General features: G+C 36.5%; 1 protein-coding gene across 1 annotated transcript; it reads left to right on the top strand.

The window, feature by feature from the left end:
- The first annotated feature begins 22,224 nt into the window (after window positions 1-22,224).
- Window positions 22,225-23,779, top strand: LOC126618539 (zinc finger protein 10-like). Its single transcript, XM_050286640.1, has 2 exons — window positions 22,225-22,426; window positions 22,568-23,779. Exon 2 carries the CDS (start codon window positions 22,582-22,584, stop codon window positions 23,539-23,541), a length of 960 nt encoding a protein of 319 aa, XP_050142597.1. The 5' UTR covers window positions 22,225-22,426; window positions 22,568-22,581; the 3' UTR covers window positions 23,542-23,779.
- Window positions 23,780-24,646: the final 867 nt, after the last annotated feature.

Genomic DNA, 24,646 nt, shown 5'->3' with positions numbered 1-24,646 from the left:
AAAGTATATATATATATATATATATTATTTTTTAATTATAAGAGAATTATTTCAACCATTGATTATTTTGGATTTAATCTGTGTCGTTGATTTGTTTTTAGGTCAGATCCAAATGGTACTCTTTCCGTTCATTTGTTTCCATCCATCGAACTCGAAGTCTCGAAACGCAACCCTCCCTCACCGAGCCCTCATCTCTCATTTGATCTAACTGTCTGTGTCGAATTCCGACCATCCACCGGCCTACCACCACACCATATTGTCGTCTCTGACTCTCAACACAGCCACCGCTCTCTCTCGCGATCTCTCTTTCGGGCGAATTTCTCTCACGGACAGAACAGAACCCACGATCTCTCTCACCACCACACCGAGTCCGAGTGTCACTCTCACCCCAACTTAGGTAATTAATTTAGTGTTTTGAAACCTAATTTCTGTCTTCCTTTTGAAATTTAATTTAGGGTTTGAATCTTGAATCTTAATTTCTGTCTTCCTTTTGAAACCTAATTTCAATCTTGAATCTTCCCTTACTGGTTTCATATGTTTATATACGTCAATTGTTTGAAGAGTGAATGTTTTTATATGTCAATTGTTCATATGTTTATGCACTGCATGTCTGAATCATGTAGGATTCAGATTCAGATTATTGCTTCCTTGCTTTTCTATATTGGTTAGATTGAATTGTCCTGTTACTAGTATGCATTAGTTGTGGAATGTTGGAAATGAAATCGGGTTTGAGTAAGCTTTTCTTGCCACAAATTTAGAGGTTCAGTTCTTCTGTTGTCTCGGATTTACAATAAAAGTGCTTTATCTGTTTCCTATTTAGTCATAAACCTTGCACTGTCCAGAAAAATTCTCTCTACTTTGGTGGCAATGTTTCTCTTTGTCCTTTTGAAGCGGACCTTATTTTTATAGGGGAATTTCACATTGTTCTTTTTGGAGATCTTTGTGTCTTTTGTATACCACTTTGGATTATTAGTTATGTTTGTTTTACTTATACTTCGTGCAGTGAAGTCTGATCATTTCTATTTGTCTCTTTATTCAGGGGCAGTCTTAAATCACCTTGGTCCCGTAGGAGAAAAAAACATGCCCTTCTACCCAAACAATGAAAAAGTTTATTTACACTAGATGAGAAACTCACTGATGGGGGTCTCAAGTTTATTTACACCAGATGGAAAAGTTTATTTGGTTGGTTAAGCCCATATGGGCTGTTACATTTAGTGGGCACGGGCCAATATTCGGTTTTTGTCCAATTGGACTGATAGGTCCATTATTTGGTGTGACAGATTCTGGGCACAGCCCAATATTAGCTTTTTTGTCCAAAAGCCCAAAAAGTATTTCGGGATTCCCGAAAATTGGGATTCCCAAAAATTTGGTTTGGGATCGGTATTGAAATTGGGATTCCTGAAAATTTCGGTTTGGGAATCGGGACAAGGGTTTCGGTATGGGATCCCATACTGAACCACCCCTACCTGTATGGCCCAATTTATTGAATTAATTAAAAGTGACATGCAGTCCATTAATCTGATAATGAATCCAAAATTATTGACATGAAGATCATTTTTGGACATTAACGATTCAATAATTTTTTTTTTATACTTTGAACTGTCACATACTTTCGTAGTAACAAAGCTCTCACGCTTGAGTTCCAGAAGAACCTCCAATCCACTATATTCAAATTAGTATATTGCATTTTGTGTTTCTTACAGGAACCTCTCATTATGAACTAATTGTTCAAAAATTAAATTGAACCTGTAGTTTCAAATTTAGTGCCTTTAAAACTTGAAGTTTTCATTGAAAACATACCACATAAAACCTGTAGTTTTCATGCATAAATTAAACCAATACATGTTTATAGGACTTGTATGTTCTACGATATATGTCTATGGCTTACTATATGACTACTTACGTTTTTCCCTCTGTTTTAGGGACATGTCGAACTTAAACAAGCTTGATTTCTCCACTCTATAAGTCTCTGGAAAAACACTATTTGAAGTGGTTCAAGACGTGAATCTTCATCTGACTGCAAAGGGCATTAGAGCCACCATCGAGGCACCTATAGCTAATAAACCTGTTGACGAAGCTCATAAGGCTACTGCAATGATCTTCATTAAACACATCCATGATGCACTGCAGACTAAGTATCTCGCTGAGGAGGACCCACGCACCCTCTGACTTGCTCTAGCCGATCGTTTCGATCACCAAAAAGACATATATTTGCCTGAAGCAAGACACGACTGGCAGCATCTTCACTTCCAGAATTTTAAGTCCGTGAATGAATATAACTCTGAAGTTTGTAGAATCCGTTCACTGTTGAAATTCTGCAAAGTGGAACTAATCGAATCAGATCTTCTGGAGAAGATCTATTCCACCTTCCATGCCACCAATATTGTCTTACAGCAACAATATAGGGCACAGAAATTCACCAAGTTTTCGGATTTGATCTCTGTGTTTACTTTTCATTGAAAAGCAGAACCAGCTTTTGATGAAGAATCATTAAGCTCGACCAACTGACTCGAACACCTAGCCTGAAGTGAATGCGACCTATTCTAGCAGCCATAAACGACGAAAGAATCGTCATGGCCGTGGGAATGGGCGGCAAGCCCAACCACGAGCCCAAGGTCAATAGAGTGTCACACCTAAGGGAAGAAATGTGACCCAAAGCGTTCACCACTCACCCCTAAGGCCCCAAACTTCAACAACAAGGGCAAAGCTCCCGTTCAGCCCGCTTCTACTGAACTGGACATGTGTTATCGCTATGGATCAAGTGATCATTGGTCACGCGTATGTCGAGCTTCCCTTGAGGCTATTGCCAAGTATCATTCTCGTCGTTAGTCTAACTTTGCACATGTGGATCATCCGACATATGCAACTACATCCATGGAGATATCAGATTTTCAAGAGGTGTCAGCGCCTATGGATGAATAAATTAGACATGTTTTTAGGGTGTTTACCCCTAGTGGCTGAACCCACTAGGAGTGGCCGATGCTACCCCCCTATTTTTCTAGGTTTATAGTTTAATTTTGAACAATTTTTCTAAGTATTTGGAATAAGTTGTTTGGTTTTGGTTTGTTTTGAACTATGGATTGATATTGGAATGGATATTATTTTCTTGAACTGCTTAATTGAATGAATGGACTTATATTTATGCATGTGACCAATTCAATCAATTTATTTCTAGGTGTGTTTAGTGGGGAAGTTAGTTGTCTGGCAGATAGTGCAACCACTCACACCATCTTGCGTGAATGACATTATTTTACTAACTTAATACCTAAGAAAGCTCATTTGACAACTCTCTCAAGCTCATCCAACATGATTGAAGGATACGGAAAGGCACGTATCATGTTGTCTAATGGTACAATCTTGACCATTATGGAGGCACTCTATCCTTCACGTTCTGGAAGAACACTGCTGAGTTTTAAAGATATTCGAGATAATCAATATCATATTGAAACCACTGAAGATAATGGTTCTGAATTTCTTTGTATCACTTTATACAAATATGGCCAGAAGCGTATTCACGAGAAGTTGGAATGTCTGCTAAGTGGGTTGTACATCACAACCATTCGCAGCATAGAAGCCCACAGTGTGGCTAGTCCTATGCCTGAGTTCTAAGACACTTTTTTGCTTTAGCATGACTATTTGGGACATTCTGGACGTGACATGATGTGTCATATCCTCAAATCTTCACACGAGCATAAGTTACATCCCTATGTTGGACTCCCACCATGCAAAGCGTGTTATTTAGGGAAGTTGAATAGTCAACCCTCATATACAAAGATTATTCACGACCCCACTAAGCTTCTTCAGAGGATTCAAGGGGACATTTGTGGACCTATCCGACCAACATGCGGACCATTTAGATACTTTATGGTGTTGGTTAATGCATCGACAAGATGGTCACATGTTTGTTTGTTGTCCACACGCAACGCCGCGTTTGCTAAACTCCTAGCTCAAATCATTAAGCTAAGGGGTCACCACCCTGATTATTCGATTAAGTCGTTTCGACTGTATAACACTGGAGAGTTTACGTCATAGAATTTTGACGATTATTGTATGTCATTAGGGATTGATATGGAACATCATGTACCCTATGTTCACACCGAAAACAGCTTGATAGAAGCTTTCATAAAGCACATTCAATTGATAGCTCGGACTTTGGTTATGAGAACTAAACTACCGGTAACTACCTGGGGCTATGCAATATTGCACACAACTATATTGGTCCCCCTGAGGCCCACTGCTACTTAACCAGATTCATCGTTACAGTTAGTCACTGGATACGAGCCTGACATCTTGCATTTACGGGTGTTTAGGTGCGTCATTTATGTGCCAATAGCACCGCCGCTACGTACCAAAATGGGTCATCAAAGAAAAATGGGAATCTATGTCGATTATGATTCGCCATCAATTGTTCATTACTTAGAACCCTTGGCAGCAGATATTTTTACCGCACATTTTGTGAATTGTCACTTTGATGAGATAATATTCCCGTCGTTAGAGGGGGATAAACATGATAGCGTTCCCGTATAACGTTGTAAATTGTCGTGGTATGTTCCCACTATGTCTCATTTAGATCCCCGTATTGCCCAATCTGAAACTGAGGTACGACGGATGATAGATCTTCAGAGCATTGTTCAAAGCATGCCTGATGGTTTTAATGGTCTAGCAAAGGTGACAAGATCACATATACCCGCTGCAAACACACCTACAAGGATAGATGTACCCTGTGTAAGTCAACAACCTACCTGGGAAGGCCGGACCATCTCTAAAGGTGGGGAGGTCGCACCTTCTTCACGACAAGGTACATTGGCGGCTAGCCAATCATTTACTCTGATCCTGAAGTGTGGCAGACCTCTTGGTTCAAAGGATTCATAACCTCGGAAGAAGAAAATGGCACTAATTAGTGACACTAGTTTAAATCCGACCATTGCTCACTCATCAGTTCCAACGCATAAGGTTATTCTAGATTACGGTGATGCTTCAGATTAAACATGCCAGCCTCCCTTGAATCATGAGATTTCGGTCCATTACACAGTATTGGATGAGGTTTGGAATAGGAATGAGATGATCGTCAACGATACATTCGCGTACTCAGTACTACTGACATCATTCTTAACGATGACATTAAACCATGTTCAGTCGATGAATGCCGATGTAGAACCAATTAGTCAAACTGAAAATAAGCAATCCTGGTCGAACTCGATTCGCTCACGAAACGTAAGGTGTTTGGACCTATCATTCCTACACCACCACGCGTGAAGCTTGTTGGCTATAAATGTGTTTTCATAAGGAAACACAATGAGAAGAATGAAATAATGTGATACAAAGCACACCTCGTAGCGCAAGGTTTTTCTCAACGCCCTGGGATTGATTACGAGGAGACGTATTCCCCCGTAATAGACGTTATAATGTTCCGCTACCTAATCAGTTTGGTAGTTTCTGAAAAACTGAATATGTAGCTTATAGACGTTGTAACCGCGTATCTCTATGGGGATCTAGATACGGAAATTTACATGAAAATTCCAGAATGACTTCCATTGACTGGTTCAAATAGTTCTAGACCACGGAACACTCTTTCAATTAGGTTGAGGAGGTCACTCTACGGATTGAAACAATCTGGGCTGAACCCTCTGAGTGAATATTTGAAAAGTCAGGGTTATGTGAACAACGAATTATGCCCATGCATGTTCATAAAGAAGTCACATTCCGGATTTGCAATCGTTGCAATTTATGTCGATGACATGAACCTTAATGGAACTCTCGCAGAGCTTGAGGAAATCGCTGCACACTTGAAATCAGAATTTGAGATGAAAGATCTTGGGAAAACTCAATATTACCTCGGCCTGGAGATTGAGCATTGTTCGAATGGAATCCTAGTACATCAATCGAACTACACCTAAAAGGTGTTGGGTCGTTTTAATGAGGATAAAGCGAAGCCTTCGAGTACACCCATGGTCGTTCAGACTCTATATACTAAACAAGATCTCTTCTGTCTAAATGAGGATAAGGAAGAGATTTTGGAACCCGAAGTTCCTTACCTAAGTGCAATTGGGGCTTTATTGTACTTGGCTTAGTGCATTAGATCTGACATCTCATTCGCTGTGAATCTTTTGGCAAGATGTTGCGCCCACACGTAGGCATTGGAATGATGTTAAAGGCATTTTTCGCTAGCTCAAGGGTACAACGTATTTGGGCTTGTTCTATATCCATAAATCTTCGAGTGTTGCCACCTCATATGGTCCCCGGATTGATTCTCGCATTGTTGGTTATGCAGATGTTAGATATTTGTCTAACCCACATAGAGCACATTCTGAAGTAGGTTATGTCTTTACTGTTAGAGACATCGCTATATCTTATAGGTTTACGAAGCAAACACTAGTTGCGACTTTTTCGAACCATGCTGAGATTGTCACCCTGCATGAAGCATCGCGTGCATGCTTTTGACTAAGAAAAGTTATGAGATATATTGGAAGCACTAATGGTCTTACATCAGTCGTTAACCTTCCTACGACGATATTTGAAGACAATGTGGCATGTATCGAGCAGTTAAAGAAGGGATACATCAAGGGAGATAACACCAAGCACATAGCACCGAAGTTCTTTTACTCACACTAGCAACAACAGCATCAGAACATTGAAGTCAAGCAAATTTGTTCCCAGGACAACCTGGCTGATCTCTTCACCAAGTCATTGCCCAAGTCTATTTTTGAGAAGCTCGTCCAAGGAATCAGTATGTGTAAATTATCTGAGTTGAATCGCTTGTAATTCTCTTATTTAGAAGTTATGTCTAACTCAGGGGGAGTATCTAGAAGGATACTCACATGATTTTAATGTACTCTTTTTCCTACGATTAGGAGCATTTTTCCCATTGGGTTTTTGCTACCTAACGAGGTTTTAATGAGGCACCCATCCTAGGATGATCATACTCCGTTGAGTTCACTACTTTCGTCCAGCTTGACGTTTGTTTTAGACATTAAGCATACTTCTCACTTTTCTCCTTAGTCTATGGATTTTTCTCATGCCTTGGGTTTTACCATAGCAAGGTTTTGAGAGTTTTACTACAAATGCATACTTCACTTAAATTTGACACTCATGATTACCTGTTGTGCCGATGACTTCATCAACTATTCTACCTTATATGCTGGAGATCTGATGCGATGGTTTGTTGAGTATTTACACACTCAAAGGGGAGTATTGCAGTCATATTTAGAATATGAATGTGATTGTATAAATCTTAGTAGATATGAGAATGTATCTTATATTCCTATTAGGAGTAGATTACCTATTAAATGTTGTAATCCTAAAGGGAAAGGTTTTTACCAATCCTACTATTATAAATAAAGGCACAATGGGGTTAATCAAACACTCCTCACAATTAAATCACTTTCTTTTCTCCCTCAGTATTGCCGGCCCCCCTCTCTCTCTAAACCCTAGATCGTTCAATTAAATAGGCCTACAACAAATTAATCATAATTTTAATATTTCCCCTCTCTAATTAGGATTTTAAAATAAAACAATTAATTTTAAAAAAAATCCAAACTTACACAACAAAATTAGTAAGCAATTTTTTTTTAATTAAACTAATGAAAATGGCTTGAAAACTTTGAGTTTTAACGATAAGGACAAAATCAAGGGTAAAGTGAATAGTACAAGGATTGACTTTTTAGTGTAAAAATGTGGTTTTTCTTTAAAATGAACAGTACCGTGGTCTTTTCATTAAAACTCCCATTTTTTTTTTCTTCTACCTTTCTTTATTTTTTTAAAGAAATCTTGCCGGCAAGTGTTTGGATCCAAGGTGAGCGTGTGGTGCGGGAGGTGAATGATCACATGAAGGCTAGGCCCTGGCCTCGGGCGGAGCACTACCCTCGGGGTGCAGGACAATGAATTCTACGCACAACCATTCTTCACTAATTACTATGTAATCATACCAATAATATGTACTCACCTGAACTTACCTTGGCCTCCGCAATAGCATGCAATATTATGCAAAGCTATCCTAAATCATATGCTAAAATATAAAGCAAATATTACATGGCATTTTAAAATGTAAAAACCATTTAAAACTATTTCTGGGAAAACATAAAGCATATATACATATATATAGAAAATCAAAAGCCCACTCACTAATATGTAGTTGGGTCGTAACCCCCAAGTCTCGCCTGGCTACACTCGTCCTCCAAAAACATCTCGCCTATATGTGAAACCACTGATTTAATGTTAATTTAAGCACATAATCAAAATCATATAATAACTTCGCATACGTTGCTCAATTGGGATGTTTGAATATACCGTTGTGGCCTACTCAACACCACGAGCATCCCCATATTTTTAGAATAATTTTTCGACGTCCCACGCGCCCTCACGCGTCGGCCAAGGCACGACCACACATGCAGGCACGTGCCTGGTGTGGAGCAAAAAATAATCCCAAAAATTCTAGAGGCGACACGTGGACTTTTATTCAAGAAGGGACAAGATTGCCTTCAATAAATGGGCAGGCTTCTCAGATTCTCTCACACGCAGCTTATATCTCTGAAGGACTCAGCAGCTGAACACAATTGCCCACAGCTCACCTGCCATAGCAAGGAATTAAAGATAAGGATTAATTACCCAAATCCTATCTTTAATACATTCCTAATTGAAGATTGACTCCAATCAAGTAAGTAATCCTAATTTAAATCAATTAAGGATTATTACCCTATTATCTCATATTAAATATCTTGGGAATATTTAGAGAATATTGCTCCATTAAACCCTATATGGCCGGCCCTAGCCCTATAAATACCCCATATTCTACCAATTTTTCAGAGCTTTGACAACCCTAAAAAGCCTTAAAATACTTTACTCTCTTAGAGAAACTAACTTAGGCATCGGAGATCCGTTGACCTAACCCCCCCCACCTTATGGGCGTGTGAGGCTTAGGTCTATGACCAAAGGTGTTAATTGTTTTGCAGGTGCATTTTCGTCAAGACTGAAGATGGCGGAAATTTGCATCCACACCTGGCACACGGACAGAATCCCTAATGGCGTTAGGGAATATTATGTTAAGTAATAGCATATTCCGTCTAAAAACTAACGGTGTTACCTGACGCCGTTGGTATATTCCGTCAAAGTTGACAGAATATTCCTCCTTTTTCTCTTGTGGTTCGCCAGAATTCATCGCCGGTCGCCACTGCACATGCCAATTTCTGGAAAAACTTTGAATCTCAATATCTTAGTCGTTTTAACACCAAATTTCACGAATTTTATATCAAATTGAAGTCCTCAACTAGAATAATACGCTATTTGGGGTCCTAAATTAGAAGAGAAATTGTCGGAAAATCCCTCGAAATTCCGGCTAAACCTGCAATCCCACTAACGAGCTTATTATGGCGTTCAACCTTAACCAAAACTAATCTAAAACACTAGAGAAGTTGCGTGGATACATTTTAATTCTCAAAACCAAGAAAAACCTCAACGATCACGTTGGGAAAACAGAGTACCCTACCGGAGCTCCTAAGTTCTCAAATTCCTGTGAACCATTCTTCGTTCCAAAGGTGTCACTAGACTCGAGAGACCACGGAAAACACGGTGACGTGAAGCTCGTGTTTGATCCGTGAAGTTTTTGAGGTGTTAGAGAGCTAGAGGTCTCAGGGGTACGGACGAGAGAGTGTTCGAGAAAAAGGGAAAGGGACGATAAGGTTGTACACGTGTGGTTGTGTGTATGTTGGTCACAGGATAGGCCAAAATAAAAAGGAAACAAGGCCTTGATTGGGCCATAGGGTTCTAGGGCTAACAATTAGTGTAAAACTAACCCCAAAATTCTAATTGGGTCCAAAATTATGGGAGATATGATGATTGGTCAATTCCTTTGGCCCGATTAAACATTCGTTTATTCATAACATTTTTGTTACGAACCTAACTCGGCCCTAACTCACGCCAACACTCTCGTGACGTCAAGTATGATTTAATTACTTCAACGGAAAAATAATTTAAAATCATATGCATACATCCACATCACATCACCTCAAGGGCATAATCGTCTATTCCATACTTTCGAGGTTAAAATATATTTTAATTCGGAATGGGTCGTCACAAAATATGCTTTTACAATATCTTTTTTTTAATAAAATAAGGGGGTGGATCAATGATCACCCAAAAAACTAGCTTGAAGAGTTATTACAAATAATAGAGTCATAGGGACTCCTATCATAACTATTTTATCTTCAAGGGCATTAAGTAATTTAGAAAACAATTGATCTTCAAGTTCTTAAATTATCTTAGAAGTTTGAAGTCATATATGTATATATGTTGTTTTTATAAGATAAATGTATATTTGTTAAAAGAATAATAATTATAATAAATGATCAAAACAAAAAATGTTGTAGGCCTATTTAACTGAAGAATTATAAAGCGGGAGAGAGAAGGGTGTGGCAAACAAGAGAGAGCAAGTTTGATGTAATCTGGAAGTGCGTTTGATCTCACCCCCATTGGGCATTTATTTATAGTAGTAGGGAATGTCAACTTAAATAGAATACTATCTAAAGATAAGACATTGTAGAATCCCATAAGAGTTTCCTAGGATTTACACAACCCTATTCCTAACTTAATTAGGAATGCACACTCCCCCTTGAGTGTGTAAATACTCAAACAAAACATCGACTCAGGTCTTTAATAGTGAAGTAGGATCAATTGATGCAGTCGTCAACACAGTTAGCGAATGTGAGTCTCAAATTAACAAAAGTATGCATTGGTAATAAAACTCACAAAACCTCGTTATGGTAAAACCCAATATGGGAGAAAACCCATAGACTAAGGAGAATGTGAAAAGTATGATCCAGGGCATTTTGATCCTCATAAAGATCCTCATAAAGATACGCAGTTACCATATCAAGATCCTCATAAAGATACGCAGTTACCACGTCCATAAGCTGCATATTCAGTGTTTTGGAAACTACCAAACTCATAAGGTAGCGGAACGTTATGACATCCATTAAGAGGTAATACATTCCCTCATCCAGGGCATTTAGAGAAGCCTTGCGCAATGAGGCATGTCTTATATCGCACTATTTCATTCTTCTCATTACGCTTCCTTACAAAAAAACTCATTTGTAACCAATAGGCTTCACATTGAAGTGTAGGAACTATGGCTCAAACATTTTGCATTTCGCAAAAAAATCGAGTTTTGGCTTGGATTCGTTATTTCCATTTTGACCAATCTGTTTTACGTTGACACTCATCAGCAAAATGTGTTTCAATGTCATTGTTTAACATGATATTAGTAGCTACTGTGTATGCAAAGGAATCGTCGATTATCATCTCAGTATAATTCCAAACCTCATCCAAATTTGCATACTGGATCGAAATCTCACAATTCTCGAGAAGCCGATTATTGTCGTCCAGGACGTTTTCATAATCTAAAATAACCTTATGCATTGGAATGGTTGAGTCGGTGATGGTCAGATTCCTACTAGGTTCACTAGTTTGTGTTGATTCCTCTTTCGGGGTTGTGAATCATTTGAACCAACTGGTGTACCACACTTCTGGCTAGGAGCAAATAATTGGCTAGCGCTAATGTACCAGGTTGCGTAATAGGTGGGCCGAACCTCATTTGGGATGGTTGATCTTTTCGAGGTAATGTTACAACGTACTTTTGGTAAGTTAATCCTTGCAAACACATTCGTAGAAAGTATATGTGATCTTGTCACCTTTGCTACATCGGTAAAAGCATCAGGCATGCTTTGAGCAATGCTTTGTAGATCTAGAATACGATGCACTTTAGTTTTAGACTGGCAATACAGGGATCTAAGTGAGACATAGTGAGGGTAATCCACAACAATTCGTGGTTTTTCTTCTAGAACGTTAATGTTCTTATCTCCCCTTAATGACGGGAAGACTATGTCATCGAAGCAATAATCCGCAAAATGTGCGGCAAAGAGATCGCATGTGAAGGGCTCTAAGTAGTGAATAATGGATGGCGAAACATAACTAACAGAGATTCTTATTCTTCCATGATGACCCAGATTGGTATGTAGTTGCGGCGTTATTGACACGTAGATTGCACACCCAAACACGTGTAAGTGCGAAAAGTTAGGCTCGTACCCAATAACAACTGTAACAGTAAATAAGATTGGGTAGTAGTGGGCCTCAGATTGACCAACATGACTACGTGCAATATTTCATAACCCCATGCAGATACTCACAGCTTGGTTCGCATAACCAAAGTTCGAGCTATCACTTGAATAAGCTTTATGAAAGCTTCTCCCAAGCTGTTTTGGGTATGAATATGGGGTACTGGATATTCAACGTCAATCCTAATAGACATGCGATAATCGTTAAAAAAGGTACTTGCAAGAACACAAAATATAATATACAACTAAAGTGTAGTGAATTTGGGATTTACTTTAGGAACCCAAGTGTGAGTAGTTTTTAGGACTATAAAAGGATGTCAAGGTTCAAGAAAAAAAAAATATTGAATCATTAATGCCAAAAAGTGGACTTTTGGTCAATAATTTTAGATTTTTGTCGAATTAATGGACTGCTGGTCATTTAAATTAATTTAATAGATCGAGACCCTTCGAGGTCGATCGTCGAAGAAAAATAATGACGTTCAAGTCATAGTGGCTTTGGTTGGCCTGGAGCCTAACAATTACAAAAATAAAGCCTAATAGGGCTTTACCTGGGGGACACCCTAAAATATTTGGGTGTGGCTAAGAAGCAAAAAGTGCCAAAATGTGACATTGGGTTAAAAAAAGTCGTAGCCTAGCACGGAATTGCTAACTTAAGTGATACATGGCCCTAAAACTGTAGGCTTAGGTGGGTTTGGGGCAAGCTGCTTGTAACGACCCGAAATTTCTCATTCAGAAGCCAAACACACAGGTAGGCCACAATAAAATAATGGTTAATTATAATTCTAACTAACCACACTAAAAAAAATAAAAAATAAAAAATAAAATAATCATTTTGGTTAATTTATGAATGCATCTAACATCCTGGTTAGATTGCCTACGTACCCTAAACGAAGGGATCAAGCCATTTGTAGTTCACATTACGCTTCTAGAACAACATACTAAAATTTCATTATGATCCAACAGTCAGATCTTCGCCAATCATGAAATCAAGTGGCGGTTAACGTTTTATTTTACAAACTGCAAATCTAATTCGGGAAGATCTGTAAGTTGGATTCCCGATCTGTAAGTTCCTATGATCCTCAAATATTAGGTACAATAAGGTCTCAAAGTTTGGTGACGATCCAACGGTCGGATCGTCGATTCACAAATTCATTAAGTAAGGTATCGTAGTGAATTTAGGTTCAAATGATCAACCTACGTCATACAAATATCAAAAATAAATTCAAGACATCGAATTTAGCCTAAAAATAGCATTAAGGGCCATCTGGCCACGCGCCACCGTGGATGGCGATTGGCCGCACCGACTAGCTAGAAAATTTCAACTATTTCTAAAAATTCTCAAAAATTACATAAATGAAGATCTCAAAGAGTAGAGCAAAATTTATACCTGCGGCCAAGTCCAATTTGGCCAAGAAAAGCTCCAATTCCATTCACACCCGTCGAAAAACTTTGGAATGGGTGTTTGTCAATTTACCACCTGCAGTGCTCCGCCGGCCCTACAACTAATTGGGCTTTCTTCTAGGCCTCATGGGGAGTCTAATCATGGTGGTAATTGGTGGGAATAGCTTCAGGATTTTAGGATTTCTAGCACGACCCGTCCCACCCACGACAGTTCTTCACCCGTTTACAACAAATTTTCTTCTAAATCGAGGGTGAAAAAGTTAGAGGAAAGGGCTAGATGATGTTTGGGAGTGATGGCTTGGTCCAATTCATGGGAAATCCGATGAAAAACCATCGGAAATCATGGAGGAATGGGTCGAAGGTACGGGTCGAAGAGAGACCCGTTTTCCCTTCCTTCTTCCCCTTTCTCTCATTTCCCTCCTTCCTTCTTTCTGATTGGGCAGTGCCGATCCTCCTTCCCCCACAGCCCTCCATGTGGCACCTCACAATTATCTGGACAAATCCAGATTATGGTCAAATGACCATTTCATCCTTAACTTTGCTTGTTTATAACTTATTCGTTATAACTCCATTTCACGAACGGTTTGCGCCTACGCGTTCATGAGATTGAGCTCTATCCAAATGGGTCAAGAAATATGATAAAATATACAAGGATAAAATACGCCCTCATAAAATTACATTTTAATCAACGAGGGGCATTTTCCACTTATTGATAATTTTTTCTACATTTTCATATATTTTAAATGTTCTTGGGTATTACACTGTTGTAGGCAACCCAGCACACCTATGCAAGCTGCAGGCTTACGGGCCAAAGGGAAAGATCAGCCCAGTATGCAGCAGGCTTGCTAGAAGGTGGGCTAAGGTGCAGGAGAGAAACCTAACAAAGGACGTTAGCTTCTAGAGGCAGGTCAATGGCAAGAATCCCAACACCGAGGGACAGAGGCATCAACATTGGTCTAGTTTTTTTAGTAGCAAGCCCAAAAGGTTGATGATGAAGGCCAAACATCAAACTAACATTGTCCTGGCTGCAAACTAGGGCTGACAATTCCTGACACAACCCGATAACCCAACACGACACGACACTAAATTAACAGGTTTTCGGGTCGACACGATAACGAATCGGGTCGTTATCGGGTAACCCGATAAGCACCTGTTAAGATAACGGGTTGATTCGGGTATACACGTGGGTAACACGATACACGATAAGCATAATATTAATTTTATAATTTTATAACCCTAAAAAAATACGATAATAATTATATATATTAATTTAACAATTTTATACCCCTAAAAACTATAATAAATAAATAAATAAATATATATATATATATATTAAATTAACTATAATAATTATATATACTATAATAATTATACCCCCAAAATATTAACTATAATAATTATATATATATATATATATATATATTAAATTTTATAAAAACTATAATAATTATTAATTAATATGCATCCATTGATTCCATAATTTCATTCCATTCATGCCGCGCCCTTTGAAGAAAAAGGGAGGAAAAATGAAAATTATAAGAAAAGCTGAAAAGGAACCAAAAAAGAGAGGGAAAGATGGGTAGGCTGCCGCCCTTTGAAGAAAAAGCAGGGAGGGAAAAATGAAAATTATAAGAAAAGCTGAAAAGGAAACAAAAAAGAGAGGGAAAAATGAAAATAATAAAAGTGGTGAGAAATTTTATTTTTGTTAAGTTATTAACTTTTAATCACACATATCCCACTATTTTTATAATGACACGTAATGTACTACTCCGTGTACTGGTCAATTATACATGCAAAATAAATAGATTTAAATCTGCTTAATATATATATATATATATATATATATATATACCATTGAACTTGATGGGATACGAATTATATGAAACTAATTTCAACGATCGATCCGCCAAACTTGTTTGTATATGCTTTGAGATTGTATCAGCAAAAAATCGCAAAAAGCAAACATTCAGAGATCAAGTAACCGAACAAAAATTTTCGATGGTTATAAAACGAAAAATCACGATTTAACGGTTATTTTAACTCCGATTTTGATTATTTTTTATAGCTACACTCCTTAATCCTATATGAATACAATGAATGAATTCGATCTTCAATTTAAAATATTTACACTAGTGGATACCACAAAATCTTATGTTATACTTAATGAAAGTATAAATAAACTCCAAGTGTTAGTGAATCTACCATTTTGATGGGATATGCACCATACAAAACTAATTTCAACGATCCAACCGTCAAACTTGTTTGTATATGCTTTAAGATCACATACGCCAAAAATTGCAAAAAAAATAACATTTAGAGATCAAGTAACGAGACAAAACCTTTCGACGGTTATAAACAAGAAATCACAATTGAACGGTTATTTTAACTCCGATTTTGATGATTTTTTTACAGCTACACTCCTTGACCCTATATGAATACAATGAATGAATTAGATCTTCAATTTAAAATATTTGCACTAGTGGATACCACAAAATCTTATGTTGTACATAATGAAAGTATAAATAAACTCCAAGTGTTAGTGAATCTACCGTTTTGATGGGATATGCATCATACAAAACTAATTTCAACGATCCAACCGTCAAACTTGTTTGTATATGCTTCGAGATCATATACGCCAAAAATTGCAAAAAAACAACATTCAGAGATCAAGTAACGAGACAAAACCTTTCGACGGTTATAAACGAAAAATCACAATTTAACGGTTATTTTAACTCTGATTTGATAATTTTTTACAGCTACACTCCTTGACCCTATATGAATACAATGATTGAATTCGATCTTTAATTTAAAATTTTTACACTAGTGGATACCACAAAATCTTATGTTATACTTAATAAAAGTATGAATAAACTCTTATGTATTAGTGAATCTATTGTTTTGATGGGATACTCATTCTACAAAACTAGTTTCAATGATCCAACCGTCAAACATGTTTGTATATACTTCGAGATCGCATACACCAAAAATTGCAAAAAACAAACATTCAGAGATCAAGTAACGGGACAAAACTTTTCGACGGTTATAAAAAGAAAATCACTATTTAACGGTTATTTTAACTCCGATTTTGATGATTTTTTACAGCTACACTCCTTCACCCTATATGAATACAATGATTGAATTCGATCTTCAATTAAAAATATTTATACTAGTGGATACCACAAAATCTTATATTATATTTAATCAAAGTATGAATAAACTCTTAAGTGTTAGTGAATATATTGTTTTGATGAGATACACACATTCTACGAAACTAGTTTCAATGATCCAACCGTCAAACATGTTTGTATATACTTTGAGATTGCACACGCCAAAAATTGCAAAAAACAAACATTCAGAGATCAAGTAACGGGACAAAACTTTTCGACGGTTATAAAATGAAAAATCACGATTTAACGGTTATTTTAACTCCGATTTTGATGATTTTTTACAGCTACACTCCTTGGCCCTATATGAATACAAAGAATGAATTCGATCTTCAATTTAAAATATTTACACTAGTGAATATACTTAATAAAAGTATGAATAAACTATAATAATTACATATATTAATTGCATATCCTTGCACATTTAATATTTGTAATAGATTAGTAGGTATGTATTATTTTTTTATTAGGCTCTTATTTTCGAGTGTAGATGTGGTACTTAAACGACAAATGTGTATTAATGTTTTGAAGTAATATTTATGTGACAATGTGTGATATGTGCAAATTTAAGAAAAAAAAATATTTTTCTTAATGGGTCATAACGGGTGTGACACGACACGACCCGTTAAGATAACAGGTGTTACACGAACATGACAGACACGACTCGTTTGCCAGGCCTACTGCAAACCCAAGCTATAGGCTCAATGCAACATGGCTCGACTTTGGGGGTTTGGCTCCAGGCCTAGGCTCAACCCAAATTTTCCAATTTTATTTATGTATTTTTCAATTCCAGGGTTTTCAAAACCCAAAAAATTCATGCTTTTATTTTCTTTTGGTTTCATTGACTCACAAATTCCAAGTAGCAATTATAAATTGCGTATGAATGAACATATATATAGACAAATATATGCATTATACAATATATATATATATATATATATATATATATATATATATACATATATGGGGAAAAATATAAACTGGGGGTACATGCACATGTGGAATGTTTTCATGTATCAAGGTTGTTGAGAATATCAAGTTGGATTTTAGGATGGCTGAAAACGAAATTGAGTCCTTGAATTTGTAGAAGAACTTCCACCACGAATCTTCAGTTCCTTAGCATTAGTTTCCTTAGCTACAGGTTAGAGCGTGCTGTTATAGACCTATTTAACTGAAGAATTATGGAGTGAGAAAGAGGGGTGTGGCAAGCAAGAAAGAGATAGAGTTTGATGTAATTGTGAGGCGGAATTGATCTCAAATTATTGCGCCTTTATTTATAGAAGTAGTGAAGGTAAATTCTTTACCCAATAAATTTTATTTATCGATGTAATAATAATCATTCTTAAATGATATTTTTTTTTTGGGTCTAATGAGTATTTATTTATAGAAATTTTACTCTATATATAGAGCAAAAAGGAAGCAAGAGATGATGACAGGATGTTGCGGATGGGGATGATTACCCACATTTTAGAGTTCATTATTAATTAACACCAAGAGAATAAAAGGGAAAAAACTTTGGTATTTTGTGGAATGTCTTCTTATGCAATCTATTGGCAATTTTTGTTGAAAACAATACTATCTATTAAAGATGCGTGTATTTTAAGTTAGTCTATAAAAGTACCCTATTACACCTAAACTTGTCTTTATTTTGTTTTAAAATAATAAGTTCCAAACATGATGACCTTACCGACCGTGCTTCTTAATTATTAATTAGTAATCGGTTAGAAAAATACTTCCCATTTTTATATATTTTAGGAAGGTGACAGAGAGGTAAGTACACTCTTTCCTTTATATTGCTTTTGAGAAACATGCAAGAGACGTCTGTGAAATGCTTTTGAAGAATTTCCCAGCAATGGGGACAGTAAAAATGAATTATTCCAAGATTAAAATAAATGTTTTGAAGTAAAACGATATTGTATTCATTAGTGATGGAAAGAATAAATATATACAAGAAAATAGGGTGCACAAGAACAATAATATTACCTAAAACTGAAAATGTGTGGTTGAGTACTCTAAATTATCTTTTGCATTGTTAAAGACGTCCAATAATGTATATGAATAACTATCAATTGTTAATAATAATAGATCCTAAAATGTATCTCTTACATGTATCAATAAGAACATGTGTGCGTAAGCAAAACTCTGTCCTCTATTATTTTGCAGTTGCTCAGTGTCATGTCTCACCCAACACCTTCAAATAATTTCTTGATCTTCACCACCATCACCTTCATTTGTCTTTGAAAAAAATTACACCTTCAGCTCTTCTCTCTTTGCTACATTGTTTTATATGGAGAACCAGGAGAGCTCACTTAAGGTATGTATTATTAATTAACCATACATAAACAAGTTGAGAATGAGGACATATTAATTCCGTCGAATCTCTCTGGATAGGACAATCTCACTACGTATTCTAACATAAAAGAAGAGTCTTAGCCCTTCTAAATTTATTTATTGTTATGATGAGAAAACTAAATGTCCTTTCTGTTTCCGTTAACATTTTGAAATTAATGGATTAATTCTTGTTTTGAAAATGAAGGCCCCAGTTAATTAGCAAGATATATTCAAGGATATTTTTTAGCAGGCACTTGCATGTGACTTGTTCCATTTTAAAATCAGTCTCAATAGCACCACTCCTCGTAGATGAATATTATAGTAAGTACCTATATATATGTAAGAATCAATTCTACTAACCATATTAATCTGATTACTATGCATGCATGTCAAGCTAGCTGCGGTACATCGCCTCACTGGTTTGAATTCTACTTGTTACTTTAATATAATTAATGACTAACCAGATACAATTGATTAATTCTTATCATGTGTTAGTCATGATTTAATTAAAGACATGTATTTCACTTTGTTTTTATACAGGCCCTTTATGCAAAGGGATTCTTATTCTTTTCAAAAAATGGGGATTAGGTGTGAGTCCCACTTCACATCGAACTTTAACGATCTGAACCGTCCATTTTGTAAGTATCAATTTATAGATCATCCTAACAAAAATCAATTCAATCCAGACCCATTTGCCTATTTAATTATGAAGATAAAATTTCATTTTTTCTTATATAACAAAGTATTCGTCAATTTCTTTGAACTCAATTAAATGTCTTAAACATTTCTGATTTGGCTAATATTTTGCAATGATGATCTATGAGGTACAATTTGAAACATAAATAGTTCGGATCGTTAAAGTTCGATGTGGTGTAGATCCTACAACTAATCCTCATTTTTATAAAAAAATGGGGATCCCTTCCCTTAAAGGTTTTCTTGTTTTATAATACTAAGTTATATATTTGGTTTAGTTCAGAGCATACTCCTGAGATGATGCTGAAGCTTTCGTAGTTGTTTTTTTTACGTCAAAACGGCAGCAATTTCATTGATAAAGCACAACGATACATGAGAACAAAACATGTAAGCTATAAGCTTGAGGTGGAAATGTACTGATTCCAAAATTCTTATCGACATCCTCTCAACCATTTGAAAGCAGTTCACTTTCATGTACCGCAGCCGCAGTTATGCAATCGAGCTACACATTTGGCTGCATCTTTTGTCAGTACAGATCGTATGTGTATGATTTGCAATGAGCTTCGATATGCCAATTTGGTTATTTAACACCTTGGCATCTGACATAAACATTTCTATTCCAAATATCCAAGTCAGTCAAATGAACCTCTGGTCAAACCTTTAAGCCAAAACTTCAAAACTTGACCCACGAAATACCATAGCATCAGTCATTTCCGGTAATCTAAAATCGTTATTATATATTTATTGACTCTATTGACATGGAAGTCTTGCAACTTAATCTAAACACTTTCAGTTCGATATAGAAACAATAAGAAACATCTTCAAGTCGACAAATTAAGGTTAAGTAAAGCTTAAATTTGCACTTGGTGAAACGGCGAAGATTTTTTTGTTGCCGTTGGAAAAAGTAGAAGTCCTGCTCCAACTAAGATAGGAACTGGAGATAAAAAAAATTTGAGCTCAGCATAGTCTACTACTAACATCATCAATATTGTCCTTAACTACTATTATTAGCTAGTTATGTAGTTTTATCACATAAAAACTATATATTATTCTATTATATTTCTGAAAATTTATTACCCTTCAACACATATATCCTGTAGAATAATCTTGCAACCACATCCTTCTGTATGTACTCCATGATTAGTTTTCATTAAAAGTAAACTCAGTTAAAATTGTAATCTTACTCTTTTGATAATGTACATATAATAACTACATTGAAAAAAGGCATGAAACTCAATTACAGTGGAACAGAGAAGAAGAAGAAGAGATGATGAAGGTTTAGAGGGAAATGAAATCTTGTATTGGTATCTTTTAAGTTGAACAGATTACAGAAGAATGAGACAGAGAGAGTTTACAAAATAACTAACTCTATAACCTTCCAACAAACTCTTCTAATAGCTTTCATCAGCTATGTTAATAATTATAAACCAATCTCCACCATAAATATGTTAATAATTACTTAGGAGATATCTATTTTTTGGGTCAATTTGTTTGAATATATACATAGGTACATAATTATAAGTACAACCATATGTGTAAACCTATTAATATATATAAGGATATCACTAGATTGTAATACAAGTGAAGAAGAATATCACTAGATCGTAATAAACTTGATTAGAAGGACATAAGAATCTAAATTGGCAAGTCCTACAATTGTTCTGTTGCAGGTTTTGTGAAAACAAAAGGCAAAAATCTTATCAAAGAATGTAATCTGATGTTGTATAAATTATGTTTGACAACCAGTGGTTAAAAATGATATAAAGGAATGAAAGGAAAGATCAAAATATAAACCTGGAGCAATCTGCTGCATGATCACCATTGCTTTTCCTCTTTTTCTTTCTTTAATTATGGGGGTGTTTTCTTCTCTTTCAAATATTGTATGTGTCTTGGCCCTTCGGTCATGTGTTCTAAATGTGGTTTTTAGGTACTTGCCAGAAGTTCAACAACGGACGGCTTCCTGTCAACCCAGAATACTCAATATTCGGTACACGTGTATATCTTTGGAGTATGAGAGAAACAAAAGAATAAATACAAAATTGTCAAGGCCTGGCTACCTCTCTGCTAAATAATTTTTTAGCCTCTTAATCAAAATTTACTGTTCAGTGAGAATTATACTTGTAGTTGTTTATGAGCTTTGTTGACCGATATGATATGTTAATTAGTTGGAAAAATTAATTTGTTTAATACTATTCCATCTCCTTAATGGCCCTAATTGACGGCTTAATTGTAGAACGTACTATCTTATTGTGTGACGGTCGCACTCCAAAAAATTTCGTTCTCTAATGAAATAATAATGATTATGCATGAAATCATGCGTTTTGCTTGATTGTTGAGGTTAAACTAATTTAAGTACAAATTAAGGAGGAGGAACTGAAGCATCTTGGCACTCTTTCATTTGAGGAGATTTCAGTCAGATTGTTTCAGTTTGTCACTAAGCACCCTCAACTTACAAGAGGGACTCATCAGATCAGGACCTCGCAACAGTGATTTAATATATATTAAACCATAATTGCTTCCTCCTCCAAAGATAAAAACAGAGAAAAAAATATAGTACTTCTCGTTTCAGTGAATACTGACTGAAAGCCAACCAGAAATACTAAACAAAAAGAAAAAGTACAGCTACCATTTTATCAGGCAAGGCATAGAGTACTCGCCACTTTGATTACCTGCCAATCAAACAGACACCACCCTAAGCAACCTCTCAGTCTTCCATGGCTCAGATCAGTCCATGTACTTTTCAGTCTCCAACTTAAACTTATACACTTAAATATTATAGTACTACTTCTTTCATAACCCATCTATTTTCAAATTTTTCCTCTTTTTTTTTTTTTTTGGAATTTTGATTTTTCTTTCAATTGAGCCTTGCTGCAGAGAGCAGTGCAACAATGGAACAAGCACGGTACTGGAAGTGGGCGAAGCGCAAAAACAACGGCTTGAGTTCATCTAATCACGATCATCATCTTCAAGTGCCAATTTCAAACGATGATTCATGGGAAGAACAAGCTTTCGCCGAAGATGCGGCAGGGCCTCTCGGAGGCTGCATATGGCCTCCGAGATCTTATTCTTGCAGTTTCTGTAGGAGAGAATTCCGTTCAGCTCAAGCTCTTGGTGGCCACATGAATGTTCACAGGAGAGACAGGGCTATACTAAAGCAGTCTCCAAATGACGAAACTGCCCGTCACAACCACCTTCATCATCATCAGGATCATGACCATTCTCTCCAAAATAGTGCTAATAATCCCTTCTCATCATCTTTGGGTAGTTTTCAATTCTCATCTCATCAAGTTTGTGCCCAGGTTTACAACCCTAAAAGCCCTATTGCAACATCATCACCGTCCTCAGTTTCTAGGGTTTCAGCTCAGTTACCATGCAAAAAAAATTGTGCTGAACAAACCCTGATCCCACCTTCTTCTTCTTCTGCGTCTTCTCCTCAATCTTGGTCTGTCATGGGCATAAACAGATATTATAACAAAAGATCTGCCGAGAGAGATCATATCAAAGGAGACAAGATTTCGAGAAAGGTGGAATCTAGTTCATGTAGGGAAAAGGGTGATCACCATGTCGCAAATAGTGATCTTAATTTATCTGTGAGTTTGAATTTGGTTGTCCGCTGTGAGCATACTTCTACCTCCGATGACGGCGATGAAGCTATAGTTAGCAGCAAGAGAAGAAGAACGGATGACGTCCCATCATCGATACCCTTCTTCCTAAAATCAGGTTCTGTTGATAAAGTACATCATGTCCAATCAGCTGAAGGGTTTGAAATTAGCTCCAGCTCCATAGAAGACTTAGATCTTGAGCTCAGGCTTGGTGACCGACCTAAGGTAATTAAAGTTAATAAGTAGCAGAGAGACGCATCATCAACTGCTGATCGTATAAACGTATACTTAATTGCTTGACCTTGTGCTGGTCATTTCTGTTTGATGAAATCCTCCCCAATATGCACCTTTTTTTTCGCCTTTCCTCTTTGAGGCCAAGGCCTCTGTCTTTTTTTAATTTGATTTCTTGGAGTGCTGTATGAATTTGTTTAAGGTGTAACAACAACCATATGTGAGTTAAAGGAAAGGAAGAAATTAATTACAATTCGTCTTTGTTGGTAATCACAATGCATCTCAGCTTACTCGGAGTTACAACTTCCTACGAGCACATTGTATATAATTGTTTGCTCCTTGACAGGATCCATACCCATTAATATGTTCATTAAAAATAGTTAAGAAAATGAAATTAGGATTCTTATCCCCTTTCAAGTAAAACCATTATCTTCGTGTAGCTTTGTTTGCTCAGTTATTGAAATGAAATTGATACCAGTATATAACTTACTTGTATGTGCGAACAGTTATGCATATAATTGAGATTTGTTTTTTCAAGACATTCCTCATGCCCACAATGGGAGCTTCAACTCCTTTCTCTACTCTAAATATCAAATGTGACTAGAATTAACTTAACTTGAGCTGAGCTTAACCAAAGCAACTGCTCTCACTCTCCATCCAAGTTTGAATTCCTCTACTTGTAGTTTAGATGAATTGAATATATGTAGACTTTGGTTTGGTTGAAAAAAAAAAAAAAAAAAAAAAAAAAACCTTTGAGGTAAACTTGTTATAGGCTAACTAAGCAGTTAATTTGATTATAATCATGATATCAACAACATGCTGGTGAAGACAAGAGTTTAGTTAGAGAGAGAGAGGAGTGGTAGAGTTTTTGTTTGTGGGGCTTGAAGGGTGAAGAAAATGACTAAAAATTGCATGGAATATCGTGACTCTTTTTCCCATTCAATACCTCACTGACATTCCGTCAGATAGGGCCATAGAGAACTCAACTTACCCACACACAAAATTAACTCAGACTCGAGAGAGAGAGAGAGAGATTTTCAAAGCCACATAGAGTCAGAGACTTCCCAACATCGATTCTCTTTTCTCTTGTATTATTATCATCACCCCCGTCAGATCTCTT

Source organism: Malus sylvestris, chromosome 4, assembly GCF_916048215.2.
Source record: "Malus sylvestris chromosome 4, drMalSylv7.2, whole genome shotgun sequence".
Lineage (NCBI taxonomy): Eukaryota > Viridiplantae > Streptophyta > Magnoliopsida > Rosales > Rosaceae > Malus > Malus sylvestris.
This window is presented reverse-complemented; position numbering and strand designations above follow the sequence as displayed.